Source organism: Centroberyx gerrardi, chromosome 20 (assembly GCF_048128805.1).
Source record: "Centroberyx gerrardi isolate f3 chromosome 20, fCenGer3.hap1.cur.20231027, whole genome shotgun sequence".
NCBI lineage: Eukaryota > Metazoa > Chordata > Actinopteri > Beryciformes > Berycidae > Centroberyx > Centroberyx gerrardi.
This window is the reverse complement of record NC_136016.1, coordinates 20,951,256-20,970,315: the sequence shown is the minus strand read 5'-3', so window position 1 is coordinate 20,970,315 and position 19,060 is coordinate 20,951,256. Positions and strand designations below refer to the sequence as shown.

At 41.3% G+C, this 19,060-nt stretch overlaps 1 protein-coding gene across 1 annotated transcript; it reads left to right on the top strand.

Annotated features, from left to right (window-relative positions):
• Positions 1-5,054: 5,054 nt before the first annotated feature.
• Positions 5,055-18,874, top strand: l3mbtl2 (L3MBTL histone methyl-lysine binding protein 2). The gene is made up of 17 exons (XM_078290945.1): positions 5,055-5,518; positions 5,983-6,109; positions 6,869-7,002; positions 9,929-10,001; positions 10,277-10,356; positions 10,778-10,895; positions 11,551-11,685; positions 12,101-12,189; positions 13,008-13,254; positions 13,899-13,984; positions 14,152-14,256; positions 15,421-15,568; positions 15,847-15,929; positions 16,330-16,564; positions 17,313-17,378; positions 17,522-17,719; positions 17,814-18,874. Exons 1-17 carry the CDS (start codon positions 5,141-5,143, stop codon positions 18,362-18,364), a joined length of 2,853 nt encoding a protein of 950 aa, XP_078147071.1. The 5' UTR covers positions 5,055-5,140; the 3' UTR covers positions 18,365-18,874.
• Positions 18,875-19,060: the final 186 nt, after the last annotated feature.

Sequence of the window (19,060 nt, the reverse complement as noted above, 5' to 3'; positions counted from 1 at the left end):
AATAATAATAATAATGATATGAAATGAAGCTTTGGAATATCAAATAGGACCCTAACAGAATAGTTTCTTTGTTTTGCAAGTTAAATTCCATTTCCATTTTCCAGTAACTAAGAAAAAATATGTTTATTGACACAATAAGCAAGCACTCAATCAGTATTCATATTTCTGGATTATGCTTACACAAAATATCTGGCATTGTTATTCAGTAAGTGAAATTCACTTTCATCTATAAGTTTCAATGTGTTTTGTCAGTAAGGGTCAGTGCTGTTTTTGGGGGTTTGCAGGCCTTTAAGAATCCCAGGTGAGACTGCACCAGGCTGCTGAAGGTGAGACACACATTTAGAGAATCACTTTATTGAAAGTTTGGAATGCTATTTTAAAAATATGGCCCATATTCAGACCAAAAGTAATCCGACAGTTAATGGGGTGAAAATTAGACAAGTGAAACATATGTAGGCCGAGGTTTAAAAGGTTTGTAGGCCGGCCCTAATAGTCTTATGATCGTATGGAGAGGATGAAAACTACCATGTGGTCTGAAATGCTCACTGTTGACTAATATAGATGAAGACAGACAGTATGTACTACTGTCTGTGCCAACGTTACTTCATACACACATTCCCCAAGTGCAAGTGAGTTTGCTTATGCTGCTCCTTTTAAGCACAGACATTACTGGCTATTGCCCTACAAAGTTACTGTTAGATCTCAAGTCATACAATCAGGTGGGGGCTCTGATGGTTCTGGGGCCTTGGGACTTGATGACTTATATTGAAAGTGATGAGATTTGTTCCGCCAGACGAATGAATTTAAATTCTGTTTTCTGAATGTGGATGGGATATTTGGCAGTTTATTGTCCTTGAGCGGAAATTCGTCCCACAGTCAGGTGCAGCGAATAAACATGTCCAGGTAAGACAATATAGGCCAACGTTCCATACAGAGACCACATAGAAATAAATACAGAAATTACAACATATAGACATTTCCAACTTTTCCCAACAGTAATTCTATAGGTGGGGACCAATTATTTCACTATGTGTGGAATGATTGAATTTATTGAAGTTGAAACTGATTATAGAAATCAAACTCATGATGCTCTTACCAAGTTTTTATCCTATTAAAACCATATTGCATTGAAAAGTCCTAGATATTAAACAAGTAGATACTGGACTCTTGATTTGTTCTGACTTGACTTGCTGCTCTACATTTAGACTTGCGACTTGACATGAATGACATGGGCTTGACTTGGCAATCTACATTTAGACTTTAGAATGTACTTTAGAATGTATTTGATTTCTTTAACTGTCTTTTAACTTAAACTTTAAACTTTAAACTTTAAACTCTCTTAGAAGTGGAATTTCACGGAATTTAATGGAATTCAATTCTGTTTCCCATCATTCCAATTCAATTCACATTCTGTTTCCTTACAGCTGGGTGACATTCACATTCCAAACCCCAACTCCAGGAATTGAATTGTAGTTTCCCATGCATTCTCAATGTCAGTGCAGACAGGAGGAGGCCAGGCAGGAGATGGAGGAAGAGAACTGAGGAAATGAAGGAGAGGAAAGTTCATCTGCTCTGACCAGTGAGAGACAGTCCAGATACTTGTTCAGACTGTAACCGAATGGCTTCATAAACATATTTCAGTCCAATCAGTGTCTTTTTGACTGTTTAGTCTTGCCAGCTCATGTCATCGGTCAAGCTGTGGTTTACTTGAAGGAGCAATGGAGTTGATTGCATTGCACTGATACAGAGTCCAGCAGTGACAGCCTGAAGCTGTATGTTGATACAGATTTGGAGAGTTCTGTTTTTTTGCACTTTTGTTGCACTTTATGTTCTGCGCTCTTTTGTCCTCATTCCTTTTGTCTGTTTTTAATTTGTTTTTTTCTTTTATTTCTTTTTGTAAAGCATTTCGGATCACTTGTTTTGGAAAGTGCTTATATATAGTCATACTTACTCATTTTCTAACTTTTGAGTGTGACACAGACTTTAGAGCAGTCTGTCTGTCTGCCTGTCTGTCTGTCTGTATCTGATAAAGATGTTTTATCCAGTTTTAATTGTAAACTTTTTATCACTTAGGTGATTCTGCTCACATGACTGTCGGATTACCATCAACCAGAGAAAGTGTCTTATATTTGGTAAAGATTTTTAACCAGTTTTTACTGCAATAATAGGACGACTATGGATTATCAATATGTATATGGTATTGTATGAGAAGATAAACTTCTTATCTTACATGTGGCTTGACTAGAAGCTCTGCTGGATGAACACAGAGGTCACTTATCCTCTTGGGAGCAATATAATAAAATAATAAAACGATAATAAAACAATGAAAGCAATAGCATAGAATATAAACAATCGGAGGTTTATGTAACCGTATGCTGCCTACAGTTTCAACACTTAGAGAGAGAAACAACAGTGCAGCTAAAAAGACCTGAAATTTGTGTGGTATACGTAATAATATATGTGCTATATATGTGTATATATAGCTTCAGAAAGGGCCACAGCACTGAAACTGCTTTAGTTAAAATTATGGATGATCTAAGAGAAAATGCAGGTGCAAGAAACGTTTCAGTTCTGATTTTACTTGATTTAAGTGCTGCTTTTGACACCATTGACCACAGTATACTGCTTAACCGGCTAGAACATCATATTGGTATATCTGGAAATGCCTTTAATTGGTTTTGTTCCTACCTTACAGGGAGACAGTACTTTGTAAGCATAGGCGATCACATATCTAAGAACCATGATGTTCCATTTGGGGTGCCGCAGGGATCAATACTTGGTCCCCTTTTATTTTCTTTATACATGCTTCCTCTTGGTCGCATTATCAGGGAACATGGAGTAAATTTTCACAGCTATGCGGATGACATGCAGTTGTACATTTCCGTTGCACCCAATAACCTAGATGGTCTTCAGAGTCTAACAAACTGCCTAGCAAGTATCATAACCTGGATGAAAGAGAACTTTTTAAAATTAAATGAAGACAAGACTGAGATTATAGTCGTTGGTCCAAGTGTTGAGAGGGATGGTGCTTTAAGCAGACTTGGGAGCCTAGCACTACAAGTCAAGCCTGAGGCAAAAAGTCTAGGAGTTACTGTCGACAGTGGACTAAGTTTTAAAAAGCACATTGACAATGTCACAAGGACTGCTTTCTTTCATTTAAGAAATATAGCAAAGGTCAGACCGTATCTCACTCTGCCGGAAACTAATCCATGCTTTTGTTTTCTCAAGGCTTGACTATTGTAATGCTCTTTTAACTGGAATACCCAAGAACTCTATAAACAGACTACAACTGGTTCAAAATGCAGCAGCCAGACTTTTAACTAAAACCAGGAAAAGAGAACATATTACACCTGTACTTGCATCTCTGCACTGGTTGCCTGTGTCTTTTAGAATCGATTTTAAAATTTTATTGTTGCTGTACAAAGCTCTCAATGATATGGCACCATCATATATTGTTGATTGTCTGTCTTTTTATGCACCTGCTCGCTCACTCAGGTCATCAAACACTGGCTTGCTGAATGTACCAAAAACTAAATCTAAGAAGTTTGGGGAGGCAGCTTTCTGTTTTTATGCACCAACTATTTGGAATAATCTCCCAGCACAAATTAGACAGGCAACCTCCTTAGCATCTTATAAAACACAGGTCAAAACATACCTTTTTAATTTAGCCTTTTGTTAGCCCTTTCAATCTTTCTTACCTTCTGTTTTAGCCTCTTTTATTGTAACTGTTAACCATATTTGTACTTGTTTTTACTTTGAACCTGTCTTTTATCTGTTACTTACTTTATGTTATTTTACTGTACAATTTTCCAATGTATTTTATTGTAATGCACTTTCTGTTTCATCTTGATTTTATGTAAAGCACTTTGAGCTACATTTTTATGTATGAAAATTGCTATACAAATAAAGTTTATTATTATTATTATTATTAAATGGGTATGAGTATGTGGCATAAAATGCAAAACAAACAAGTGCAATGCTTCACAAGACTGGGAAGGTTTCATAAGAGAAAGTAATCAGTTACTTATACTAGGCAAGACTGCTACTACTATGACAACTACTGATACTACTACTACTTTAATTACTTTTACTATTATTATTATCATTATCATTATTGTTATATTGTTTTTATTATAGATAGAGTGAATGCACACGAGACAGACATTTTCTTGAATCAGCAGATTAAGGTGTAGCCAGCATTTTAACCCTTTTCTGCATGAAAATATATACATTTTTGTTAAGAAAAATGAGTGGTTTCCCCTTTTCTATCGGGATAAAACACCAACTCCCATGATGCCGTGCGCCAGGAGTAACCACGACGACGCGGGTAGGTGACCACAGGCATGTGCCGACTGCTAGGATATAAACATTTTACCTCAGTTAATGTGGATTTCTGAAACAGCCCAGTGAAGACCTACACAGCATAAGCCTCAAAAAATCATTAAATGCATAACAAGTGAGTTGCTGTACGAAGCTAACAGCACTTCTCTCCAGTTAGCATGTTAGCTAGCACGCAAGCTAGCTAGACTGTGTTTACATTTTGACCGGCTTGCTAAGTTTGCAAACCTGTCATAATTGTTTTGCTCGCAACAATACGGTTTATACCACAAATCCCGTTGTCATTGTCGCTTTATGTATGTAGTGTCTGTTAATGATGTTTACTTTGTGTTCACCCCTTTTCACCAAGCGTTTCTTGTTGTTTACTTTGTATTCACCCCATTGTATCAAGTGTTTTTTGTTGTTTACTTTGTGTTCACCCCATTTTACCAAGTGTTTCTTGTTTACTTTGTGTTCACCCCATTTTACAAAGCGTTTTTCACCTCTGGTGTCTAGAATTTGGTGTTAGTTAAATGCTACGTTGAATATTATGTATATTGTGTCTGTTAATGAGGTGTAGTCTTTGTCCTCCACATTTCACCAAGCGTTTTATCAGTTCTGGTATCTAGACGTTGGTCTTACCTGAAGTTAATGTTAAAGACTTCATTCTCAGGAGGAGAGTAAGTGTTTGCAAGTAGTAACATGCAGTTATCATTGTCCTCTGCAGAGCTGGTAACAAGACGTCCGACAGCACAATGTCCTGTCTGTAGATCCAGCTTCAGCCCATGGACATCACCTTCCTCAGTCCTCTGCTGGAGACAGAATGCCCTACCACTGTGTGGCCTACGGCTGCGGCAAAACCGCTGATGATGGCGTGACTCTGTATAAATTCCCCAGGGACCCCGAGGAGTTTCGCAAATGGGAGAAGCAGGTCCAGCGCACCCGCAGCCAGTGGTTTGCCACACCCACCTCCCACCTGTGCAGCGAGCATTTTGGCAAAGAGTACTTTGAGCCCAAGCTGCCCATCCCCACCCTGAAAGCTCTGGCTGCCACGGGGGCTCTGAAGCTGAAGCCGGGGGCCGTTCCCACTGTGTTCATCCGACCGCCGTGCTCCACCTGCGATGGAGTCGGCTGCAGCAAATGCCTGCCTGCCATCCAGCGCAGGAGCATTGCTGCAGAGCCAAGAGAACATAACATTCCTGTAAGTGATTACTGCTGTGGACCGGGAAACGTATGACTGACAATACAGAGAGAGAGACATCCTGCCACTCTGAGGGATTTCAACGGGTTTAATTTACATGTTTAATAGAAAATTAGTATCTCTCTTTTGCTTTCTGCCTCTCCATTAGGGCTGAAAGATATTGACAAAAAATCCAATTGCGATTATTTGAGAGAATATTGCAGTTGCGATTTAAAGTTTTTCTCGTCATAAATGTTTTAGAACTTTAAAATTGTTTAAAGAATTTGATTTTGTAAAAAAAAATAGATGTCAGTGTGGTGGTTTACTGAGTGAGTATGATGAAAGGTTTAAACTAATATTGTACTCGACTCTCTCTCTTAAGCAATTGCAGCGTCTGATTTGGAAATTGCAGAAGATCATATTGCGATTTCGACTTTTTTTTTTTCGATTCATTGTTAAGCTCTACTCTATTTTTCTCTCAACAGGCAGATGATGATGAGACGGCCCCCATTCAGTTTGATGATACCGATGGAGGAGGGGAGGAAGAAGAGGATAACGATCAGGAAGAAGCAGCGGTTTGGTCTGGCAAAAAAACAAAGGACGACAGACCAGGTGAGGTGCAACTAAGGAAACATGAGGGAACAGGAATTATTGGTTTATGTACAGCACAGGACATCCGAGTGCGGCTAATGCGCTAGAAGTGCTGCCAGTTTCTCTTTTTGTCTGCTGGCACATGCAAACTTATGAATGTTTGTTGACAGTGGAGACAAAAGTCAACATGGCTGACACCTCAGTTAATTCCACCCAGAGATTTTGTTGCCGCTGCTTCATCCTGTTGCAGATGTATTGTGTTTAGTTTACTTATGCGTTGAATATGCATGTGTAAACTAAACCTGATGTGGTTAGAGCCTGTTTTTTGATCGCGCCCTGTGGTTTTTGCATGATAAAATTATTTTGTTGCTGGATCAATGTTAAAATCAAAATTTCTGTAATCAGTAATCAAAGATCTGTTTCATCTCAATACATTTGAACCACATAATCTTTGCATCTTATGCTAAGATCATAAGATCATATTTTACAGTGTACAACATAAATGCATTATGGATAAAGTATGATCGTGTTGTAACAGGACAGACTAAGTACAAAATAAACATTTAGATTTGGTTAAATGCCTTTTCAACATTATGTAATGAATCAAAAGGAATGACGGGACATTTCCATAAAACACTTGAACCATCATTCCATTTGTATAAGCTGTCAGGATTGTTGACAAAGTCAGATGAGACTGAATCAGCAAACTAAAATGTGATGAAAAAAACACCCATTTTATAGCAGGTGTATGACAAAATGCATGATTATGTTTTCCTCCAGTGGTGTGTGAGCTGTGCGGCACCACCGGCACCAGCGGCACCTTCTACTCCAGGACCAAGCGTTTCTGCAGCATGTCCTGCTCCCGCTCCTATTCATCCAACTCCAAGAAGTCCTCCATACTGGCTCGACTGCAGGTGAGAGAAAGATGTGATGTGGCCCGCTGGGAGAGAGGGATGGATGAAATTATCAATCACATGGAAAACATGACATGGCTTTTAAGGCTAAGACACACTGCCCTAGCATTTAATTAGTACCATCAACTAAATATGTGATTACATTCCAATCTTACTGTACCATCTTGTATCCTAACTTAGTACAGAGGATGGAGAAGATAGGGATAAGCTGTCTGTACTTTTTTAAATAAATGCCCATTTTGTGCAATAAATAAAAGGTTTTAGCGAAGTTTGAGACAAGGTCTAGTTAAAACAGGTTTGAATCTCTGCCTGTGAAATACTGAATGACGAATTTCAGTTGACCGTTTTTTGGAGGTGGATAGATGGATACATAACATTTTTGAAAAATTTTGTGACCTGAAATTTGACAGTATTTTTGTCAGTATTTTAAAAACACAGATGATTTTATCCTCACAAATCTAACTATTTTGTAACCAAAGACCAAATGATGACTCATAACTTTCATAATAACCCACAATGTGCTTTATTTTGATGCCAGCAGCATTTTTGCGGCATCAAGTGGTAGATATCACATTTTGGAGTGAAACTCTCTCGTACAGTATGCATGGTTGTATTGGTAGTTACGGTTTCTGAACACTGTGTTTGTTATATGCTCATGTGTTTACACAGTCTTCCAGTTCAATGTCAACCACAGAGGCTCAAACCTGCCTGCCAGTGGCTATTGAATGTCAGCTGCTAGCTACTTGCCTCCCCCTGCTTCCATAGATAAATGTAATCTGTATCACATATTATCATCCTTAAAGCTTAAACTCAAGGTGCTTGGACTTCAGACGTCATTAATCCAAAGCTGACAACGAAGGAATGAATGAATGGATGGATGGATGCATGTATGAGTGCATGCGTAATGAGGTTAATTGCTGAAGTTGCCCTCAAACAGAACTTCATTTTTAACTCAAAAGCAACTTTTATATTTAATATATTGCAGATCACAATACAAACCTTTATTTTATTTTTACCCAGGGAAGATCTGCTGGCCAGTGCAAGCACAGTCTTATACTGTTGGCCACTGCAGCAGTTGGTTTTCAAGGACTACACTGCCTTTTTGGGAGTTTGGCCCATTAGTCACTTTACCCAATATCTAGTGAGAGGATTGGTACCACAATCATCTCTATGTCTCCGGTAGATAGCTCTTTAGCATACAGTATGTTAAGTAATCATTGGCAACTAGCATTATCCTAAGTATGAAGATAAACCTTTAAGTAATCCAAAGTTGGTTCTGTTTTTTATTCTGTGGCCTGTAGATTCATAACTTCTGAAATCAAAATCTCATAAACTCAGTATAACTGATGTAGCAATGGTTTATTTTGGGACTATTTCAGGTAAACAACCACTTTTTCACCTGCTGTACATATATACATATTTTTAGCCGTGTGCAGTCTCAACACCACACTCAGCTAAATGGAAGGTGTGATTATTTTCCAGCAGTCAGAAACAACAGAGCATGTCTTGGTAGAAAGTCCAAATTATAGAGATGAGTGATAGAGGTATGCAAATGAATTTTAAAGAAATATTTGAATAACTTCTTGTTTAAATACTTAAGGGCAACAGGATTCATACATGGAATTTAAGAGTAGTGCAGTTTATTTTTTTCTCCTTCATTTTCGTAGTTGCGTTATATACTGAATGTTTCCCTGATTTCATACTCCTGCACAGTTGGCGGCGGTAATGCACTAAAAAATCAGTTTGCCAACCGCCGTTGATAGCGAAGAAGATGCATGAGGAGAAGCAGGCGAAGAAGAAGAAGCCCGCGCTGCACTTTAAATTGCACGAGTTTCCAACCTGAGTTGTAACTTCCAGGCGCAGTGCATCTTTACGGTTTTATTTTTAACCAAGACGTGTGCGTTCACATATAAGGCACTTCAATGGTTCACAGGTGTTATATTTTCTCATGTTGGAACAAAAAACGGCCGGATCTCGTCTTTCACCGATTCCCAGTCGGTGATCCAGAGAGACTGAGGCTATGGCTCGTTGCTTTGGACATAGATGTAAACACTCCAGTCGAGAAGCTCACCAACAGGTATATCTGCCAGGAGCATTTTCAGCTGGATGATTACTATGACAGGTTAGATTTCCCAACCCGCCGCGTGCGCCGTCTGTTGAGGCACGGCGCCGTCCCGTCCCGGAGCAGAAACACCGAGGAGGAGACAGGTGATGCCGCCGCAAGTGTCATTCATGTGGATCAACAGGTAGTGAGCTAGCTTTAACTTTATACTTACTCCTCTCTTCTTTCCGTTTGGACAAGCCCTCATCTGTGTATTCAGGCTCGGTGTCAGAAAGTTGTCTCCACGTCTGTTAACAAAATCAACAGCGCAAAAAACTTGAGTAGTCTCGCTAAGTTAACTTCTCTGCTCCCGTGTAAACAAAACAGTTACGCTCGAAGTCTCGCGGGAAGATACATCTTCAGCCGTTGAAAGTAGTTCTAAACAGTTAATTCTTTTCTTGTCGAATTTTATATCTATTTGACCAATTCCCCTAAACAAGCCTGGCAGGTTTAATGCATGTCGGTAAAATTTACTATCCAGACTTAGTGCTGCTTCAAGTTCTCATTCTCACTTTTACGATGCTAGTCGCCTACCATTACTTAGCATAATGCAAGCTAAAGTGTTAGCATGCCGGAGAGACAGAATATTTTGGTGCCAATCCTCATCAGATATTGGGAAATTTGACCAATGGGACAAACTCCCAATAACTTACCATGGCTCATGTACTTCTCCCTACCACAATATATACTAGCAGTTTGAAAGTGCTGTAACTACTTACTTCAAAGTGTTAAAAGGCCCACAAAAAATCAGGAAGGTGTGCCAATAATAAAAAAAAAAACACTCCTTGGTGCCAACTAATTTTTATTGTGCTTGTGTCTCCCAAGGGAAAGCCCCCTTCAAAAAAAGCTACAGTGCTGAACAAGGTGACAAAGGCCCTTCCGACCATAGTACCGGATGGTGAGGGCACTGACACACACACACACACACACACACACACACACACACACACACAGAGAGAGACACAGACAACAATCACTTTATTGACCAAGTACAATACATGCACAGGAATTTGTACATATCAACATATCAGCAATTCACGTAGACACTCTGCGTCCAAAATGAACACACTCATACATAAACATGGCAAGAAGTCTCACTTCAGCTGTACAAAACATTGTGATTTTCATTTCCACCGACACTCTGACACCTCCCCTCTCCTCTCTGTGCTGTAGCGTCTGCAGCAGGTTTTGAGTGGGGCTCCTACTTGGAAAAGGAAACCTCTCTGGCTGCCTCCGTCTCCTGCTTCAGACACGTGAGTCCTGTCTGTGAAGTGTAATCACAAACACAATTAGTTTATTCACCAACCAATCTACATATACTGTATAAACATTCAGCTTTCTATAACTGAGAGTGTGTACATGCACATTAAAATTCCTGAGTAGGATGAAAGGTGTAAAATAAGCTCAGAGCTTTGTGGAGCCTGGGTGTAACTCCTTAAATTCAGGGAAAAGATATGAATATGGAGCACATATCTGCAGAAGAAAGATTGTATATGGATGTTGAAATTTAAATTCCTGTGTGCAGCGGTTGCTTTGCTGCCTGCCTTGAATTTTAACATTGTTTTTGAATAAACAAGCAAACACCTCACACCAATGGTCTATATGGAACGATCCCTGATTTTATTGTTTCTGAACTTCCTCGCACCCTCCACCCCCCCCTCCTCCACCTTACAGGTTCCCTTGTGTTCCCAGTGGGACGACATCTCAGTGGGGATGAAGGTGGAGGTCTTGAACACTAATGCAGTCCTGCCCAGTAAAGTCTACTGGATCGCCACCGTCATCCAGTTAGCAGGTCTGTGCGTCTGTCGGTCAGTGTTTGTTTTAGTAGGCCAGTACACCGTTCTATCTGTCTTAAGTCTCGTCAATCAGGTCAAACAAAGCCAATCTGAATCCTAGTTGGCACAATCTGGCCAGGAATTGAAGAACGATCTCCCCTTTTGATATGGCAAGGAAAATGCTATTTGACCACTTGTCGCATTTATTTCTAATCAATCTGAAAATCATCAGTAAAATTCTTGCACCTCTTCTTGCAGAATAAATACAATTTCTTTTAAATGTGACTATTTAATGCCAAAAAAATTTACATATATTCATTTTTTTCCCCCCAGAATTTTGTTTTTGTCACGTTAGGAAAAGCCTCTGAAATGGCATTTAGACCATCATGGGATACTAAAACTTTCCATTGAAGTCCCATAATAATAAAAAAAAACATATTCATGCATTTATGTGTGGAATCCGATCACAATGGCGCATTAGAATCAATTCATTTTAAGAGCCTCCCATAGACAACCAGTGCAATATCAATCAATTATATAATAAATATCAAACAAACTGCATCATATCCATCATGTTGGAGTTGGACGACCTGATATCCGATCTCAAATAAAAGGCCTACAAGTGACAATATTGACCTAACACGACTCTTTCTCCCTCTCCTTGTTCCCTAGGATACAAAGCTCTGTTAAGGTACGAGGGCTTTGAGCACGACAGCAGCCATGACTTCTGGTGCAGCCTCGGTTCGGGGGACTTGAACCCGATCGGATGGTGTGCGATGACGAGCAAACTGCTGGTCCCGCCGCAGGGTGAGGGTTCATACAGATGCTCCACACACACCGACCTGCAAACACACAGCTGTAGGACCGTGATCGCTATCATGCGCGAATGGAAAAACAAAATTTTATTGCAATACTGATGACTGCAATTTCTAAATCATAGGATGCTGCAATTTGTTTTTTGAGAGGTTTCTAAACAAGGAACCGTTGTGTTCTGCGGAGTCTCTGGCCTTTGAAATCAAGTTGTATGTTGGAGAAAATCTTTTAATTTTATTCAAACTGACCAAATCCTAAGCATTGTCATTTTTTATCCTCCACACATATTTAATTTTTTTATATGTACTGCATTTGTGTATATGTCTGTACAGGATGCTCTGTAGATAGACAGATGGATACATAGATTACATGATTTTTTTTTTTTATTTGACAAATTGTGTTTGTATAGATGTGCAGCAGAACATCCCAGACTGGAAAGAGTATCTGATGAAGAAGCTGGTGGGGGCGAACACGCTTCCTGTTGACTTCTACCTCAAGGTAATAACTGCTGATTCTGCTCGATAGACACGACATGCCTGTCTCTCTCTCTCTCTGGTTTCTGACTGAATATGCCCTTCTCTTCTCTAACTTTTTCATCTCTCTGTCAGCTTCAAAACCAGTGGAAACAATTCTTGACAGTTATTTTTTTTTTTTTATATTTACACAAAGAAGAACGACCTTCTCTGTCCTGGCTAGCAGAGAGCCTGCAGTGTGTGTTCAGGCATGTTGAGGTGGGGGATCACCACACTAAAATCTGTGGATATATAAAAGTGAGGTGGGATATAAGATTTACATAGGCATCCCATTATAACTGTATTATAATAATATTTCATTTGTATTTCATTTTAAGACCCCATTAAGGAGTTTTGGGTGGCAGGGGAACAAGAGATAATTCTTTATGACGAAGCTAATATGTAAATCCAGCGTAGATTTAGGTTCTAGTTCTTTATTCTTTATTTTCTTTTTGTTATGTTTGATTTTTTAGGTAATAGTAATATTTATTTATGTGGCTGTTTTCCAAAACACAGTTACAAAGTGCTTCACAAGGATAAAAAACATAAAATCAACAGCAAAGGCAGTAAAAACAAGGTAAGAAATATGAAGGCAAGGCAGGAGTCATAAAAAGGAGGTAAAAAAACAATAATAAAAGGTTGTTGCATAACAGCAAGTCTATAAAAAGAGTTTTAAGAAGTGATTTACATTTTTGAACGGCTAATACGAACCTGCCTGAGGACCTCAAACAGATACATTTCATTTACTTAATTGTTTCTCCATAAAACTGAGCAGCATCTCTGTCCCGTCCCTCCTCCTCCCAGCTAGCAGAGAACTTGAAGTACTCGTTCAAACCCGGCATACGTGTGGAGGTGGTCGACCCCAAACACGTGAGCCGGACGCGCGTGGCCATCGTGGACTCTGTCATCGGTGGTCGTCTGCGGCTGCTGTACGCCGACCAGAGTGACGCCCCCGAGAACGTCATCCTGGATTTCTGGTGCCACATGTGGAGCCCCCTGCTGCACCCCATCGGCTGGTCCGGCAGTGTGGGGCACGCCATCAAACCCGCCGGTAGGTCTAGGGTTTAGTTTATGAACACATAGAGATGATAGTGTGAGATAAATACAAGCTGTGTATAACAATATCTCACCCCAAAAGATGAAAAAGGAAAAATGACTAGTGGAGGCACAGGACATCGAACTAAACATGATGTATGGTACAAAAACACCAAAATACATAAACAACAAGTAAGAGAAATAAAATAATTGTTGATTGATGTAGGGAAAGCGAGAGTATGGCACAAGGCAGACAGGATTGGAAACAGTGGGGAGGGTGAAGACAGGGTAAACTTCAGGATCAGGGACCCAAAGTCGTCTTTATACATGAAAATATTAAACCAGAGATTTCAAATTGAGACAATAGCGCTTCTGCGTCAACAAAGAAAATACCCCAAATTTTGTTGGAACAATATGGGAAGGTGTAAAGGAGTCAAGAAAGAAGAAACAGAGGCAGAGCAGGAAATAAACACCAGTTATTAATTGTCAATTTAGGCTGTGGCTGTTGAGTTTGTCAACTATCATCTGGTGGTAGTTTCCTCCCCTGGGTAGATATATATATTTTTAACTAACAAGAGTCACTTAAATAGAACTAATAACTTTTAAATGCATTTGTTTTTTAACTTGGCAGTAAAGATGTGGGTTTTGCTCTCGTTTTAGTAGGCAAGAACACGGAAGGCGGCGCCAGCGGCCACTCTCCGTATCGTAAAGGTCAATTTGACAGCACTCCGCTGCTTTTTAAGAAGGTAAGGCCAACATTCATGCCGAAGAAATGGCTGATTCATGATTTATCAACCGAATGCAAAAAGCGGAGGTTGATGCAACAGCTGAGATAAAATCGCAGTGTACAGTTATACATTATTAACTGTGCCGCTGTAGTTCAGCATGACTTTAAAACCACTGTGATCCGCAGCCCAGGATCGTCTACATGGAGGGAGGTTTCTTTGAGGAAGGGATGAAGCTGGAGGCCATCGACCCTCTGAACCTGGGAAACATCTCTGTGGCCACTGTGCACAAGGTAAGGTCACCCTTTCTGGCTTTGTATGAAAATATCTGAAATTTCTCTCTTATGAGATTTGCACAAAGCCGAGGTCAGACTACCAGACTGTTCGAATCTGGCCTAACGAGGGAAGTTCAGACTAAACAACTCGTTTGCTCGCCGTCCCGTCGGGAAGCTGAGCACAGGTGATAGGGCAAAGATGGCCGTCGCACATATGAAGACATCACACACTACCTGTTCTTGTCGTTCAAAAACATTTTCACATTCGTCCATAACAATTAACTGTAGATACAATTTACAAAATAGGTTTTCTGTCGTTTCAAATGTATTTTACAAGGATAACATTTATAAAAATGTTACTTTTAAATTAGGGAACACATATTAACTATTAATAAGTTGCTTATTAACATGTTTATTAGTAGTGTATTGGTTCACTATTAGTCATTACAAACCACTTATTAGCACCTTATTCTGCGCTATTGTATTCTACAAGTAAACCCGACTACTAAACTATGGGTTTTCCCTCAATAGCATCCTAATTAGTGCTTATGGCAGTCAGTAACAAAGTTGTTGCACATGAATTGGGCTTTACTGTATGCTTTGCTCAGTATGGGGCTTATAAGGTGCTAGTGTCACATATTATTGAGAGAAATTATGAAACTATTGAGGAAAACCCATAGTTAATATGTGTTCCCTATCCCTAATCTAAAGTGTTGCCAAATTTTGAATGCGACTTAATTTGTAATTGCATAGATGGAGGTTTATTCCTCCAAATAAAATTGTAAAACAACTTCGTAAGAGTAGAGCAAGTGTTGGGAATCTCTACTGATGTAAACAATCTGCATGAGTGGAGGTTGTTATTAAAAAGTGACCGCTCTTCCAGTTCATTCTCTTTTTCTTTCCCCATGAGCTAAACTCACCCGGCGAAATCAAGCACATTGCAAAAAAATCTTGTCCCGCTCCGACTGGTCTGAAGTCGTCAAAAGGGCCAAATGTCTCCAGTCTTGAACCCGCTTACACTGCAGGATCGTCTGCGTCGGCCATCGACAGAAAAAGCATCTAGTGTCTCCCCCTGTACTGTTGTCTGTCTCTCTCTGACTTATTTTTTTCTTTCTCTCTCTCTGCTCCTGTTTCTATCTCTCTCGCTCTCTGCCCGCCTCCCCTCCCCTCCCCTCCCCCCAGGTGCTGCTGGAGGGTTATCTGATGGTCGGTATAGATGGCACCAAGTCGGACAACGGCGCCGACTGGTTCTGTTACCACGCCTCCTCTCATGCCATCCTTCCCATAGGCTTCTGCGAGAAGAACAACGTCCCCCTCACCGTACCTCCAGGTAAATCTAAACAGACTTTCCCCACCCCGTCTGCTTCATTAATTTTCTCACTTTCTCAGCTTTCGACCCCTCCACTCTCTTTCTTTGCTCTGGTAGTGCTAGTTTGGTTTACAAGCTGGTTCTTTAGGGTTGCTGTCATGTGCTGATGTGTGATTTTGTGCAGAGAAATCATGAGGTGGACGGACAATTACTGAAGCAGTGATACTGTAAAGAGAAACATTGTTTAATTTAGCTCTGTTAGTTCCTGATGGATCAACTCTGTCTCTGTTTCCTGCCAGGTTATGACTCTCAGACCTTCACCTGGGCCAAATACCTGGAGGAGACGAAAGCTAAAACTGCACCGGCACGACTGTTCAACACTGTAAGACTCCAGACTCCCTACCATTTCAAGTCATGTTTAGAGAAGTGTTAGGGTGCAATCACACCGACAGTTTGTTTTCTTTGGTCCGAACCATAGTGGAAAAGTTCAGTTAGTTTTGTATTTGGTTCATTGAGGTTCACACTGACCAATTACAGGAGAACCAGAGCTTGTAAACAAAAGTCACATGGACTCACAACTAGCTCCTTTATTGGACAGAGTTTTGTTAACCTGTCCTCCTGCCAGGTTAGAGATTCTAGAGACAGGGGAGTCAAAACAAATCTGATTCCAGTCTGTTTAGCTAAGCATGATGCACTGTAATTCATCTCCTCTGATGTTCAGACCAGTTAAGACATGAAGAAACAGCTGAATATGAGCATCAGTCATGCGTCTCTCTCCTCAGGACTACCCAGGTCACGGCTTCTCCCCCAACATGAAGCTGGAGGCGGTGGACCTGATGGAGCCGCGCCTGGTGTGCGTGGCCACCGTGAGGCGCTGTGTGGGCCGCCTGCTGCTCATCCACTTCGACGGCTGGGAGGACGAGTTCGACCAGTGGGTCGACCACCAGTCGCCTGACATCTACCCCACCGGCTGGTGTGAGCTCACCAGCTACCAGCTGCAGCCGCCTGTTGGACCAGGTGAACACCCGGTGTGATGGAGATTTGGGAAGAGTGCCAATGTAGAAGGCTGGGTTAATGTTAGAGGAAAAGGGGATGAGGCTGACAGCAGGTGTGTCAGCAGGTTATCAAGTGGGCATCTGCCACCACAGGAGCTGCTTTCATACACACTAAAACTCTGACTGTGTGTTCACACTGCAAACAACACGATCGAAGTTGGCCGTGGCTGAACTTTCTGTGGTTGTCGGCCATCAACAGCCAATGAGATCACAGCGCTTCCTTGTTTTCTTACTGATGTGATGTAGTTTCATGAGCAGCCTGGGAAGTGCAAAACGGACAAAAAGTTGATTCCAGCCTTTCAAAGGCTCCTAGTTCTCTAAAACTTTTATTTGAAAGACTACAGGAATAAACAAACGATGATTGGAGAGCGGTTGCATCTATGGTTGGAGTTGATGGTAGTTGGTGGTCATTTTTCAATTAATGCTACCTAATTAGCTAGCTACGTTAACTTGTCAAAATGGTATAACGTTATGAAAGGCAATATCAAAGCAGTAAAAAACTAAATGATTTGCCTGTTAAAAACTTTGTAGCTGCAGAACACAACATAGATGCAATCAGAAACTCTCACACTGCTCACATTTCATATATAATAATATACGTATTATATATAATAAAGTGACCCATCAAAAACATTGCTCAAGCTAAAAACTTTGCCATTTTTCTGACCGTACCCGGTGTTTAACTGGGTGTTTTGTACTCTCTTCTCTAGTGGATCCAGCTGAAAACCAGGCGGCACGACCCAAGAAAACCAAGCCATTTGTGTTCGGGAGGAAGAGTAAGTTCTGTCTCAGAGAAACATGCATATGTAGAGCCGGAAACCAGATCACCCATCACAATTAGCTGATTCTCTTGTCTGATGGTTGATACGGAAAAAAAATATTCTCTCTCCCTCACCTCCTCTTGCCCCGCCCACTCCAGAGAAGAAGATGGTGAAGAGGAGGTTGACCTCTCTGGACCACGGCGACCAGCAGTCTGATGAGGAAGGATGTCAGAGCCACACTCCTTACCGGCGTCCGGGGCTCATCTGCAGCGACGGGCCCCCGGGGCTGGTGGGCCTGAGTCTCCCCCCAAAACTCCCCCTCATCCAGCCCAAAACTGAGCCAGAGGAGCAGGAGAGTAAGTGGACAAACTCTCACACAACATGCGTTTTGCTTAATTTGTTCATTCATATTTTCTGTGACATTTTGGTCATTCGCCCCTTTCTCTCTAGTTTTTGCAGTGCAGGTGAAGGTGGAGGAGGTGGAGATGGAGACGCCCATCGCTCCTCTGGCCGGCCCCCCGCAACTCCCTGCTGTCCCCCCACCCGCTCTGGGCATCGTCAAACGGGAGAAGGAGGGAGGCGAGCAGAGCGGTGCAGAGCAACATGAGGCGCCAGAGCAGAGCATGCTGGGAAACGCAGCAGACCAAGAGATGGAGCAGAGCAATACTGAGCAGAGCAGAACTGCAGAAAAAAGACTGGAAGAGCAGGCACCAGTGGAAGAGACTGTGACAGAGAGCATTGCTGGTGAAAGCAACATGGAGCAGAGTGAAAATGGAAACGGCGAAGGTGTAGAGCAGAGAAAAACGGCGGACGAAGAAGAGGGGAGGCAAGGAGATGAGAGCGCCATGGAGGAAGTGTTGGAGAGCGACGCCGAGCGGGACAGCAGGACGGGACCGGACAGGCCGGAGGAGCAGGGGGAGGAGACTGCTGAAAATGTGGAGAGGATGGAGAGCAGCACTGTGGAGAAGGAGAAGGAGGAGGAGCAGAGGGAGAGGGACTGATGAGATGAGAGGGCGGAAGGAAAGAATGAATGGAAAACTACAAACAGAAGAACAATGATGGGAGAGTCGGAGTGAAAAAGACGAGACTGAAAATTGTGAGTGAACCAATACAACTCTGAGATTTTGGGAGTTTAAATACTGCGTGTGCCTAATAACATGACTCCATATTGTTCACGAGGGCTAGCTTAGCCAGTTTCAAACTACCTCACTTTCTCCAAATCAGTACAGCTCTACTACAGACTCATGTGTTACTTACTTTGTCCCTTCTGCCATGCAAGCTTTAAATAGGAACACTCCCCCATCCCGGTGAATTTTTGTAACTTGTTTGTACAGTGTCAGTATGTTTTTGCCTCTGTACCACTGTACAATGTCAATGTGTTTTGGGTTTCTGTTATTGATTGTGCTTTTTCCTGTTATTTTGTATCATGTCTTTGAACTGTTTTCGTGTGCACCAACTGTGAAAGAAGAATTTCCTCTCTGAGGACAATAAACTAACTAACTAACTAACTACTTGAGCAGCTATAATTGCTTTCAAACGTTTTTGTTTTAGTTGAACTAAACACGAGTTATCCATTGTCACAAGCATCCCAACTCTAAATACATCAGATCAACTGGTGAATACAACTCTCAAGGCCCCAGCGAGAGAGTTTCATCATACTTGATTGTAATGACACTGCAGACACTTATAATTATGTT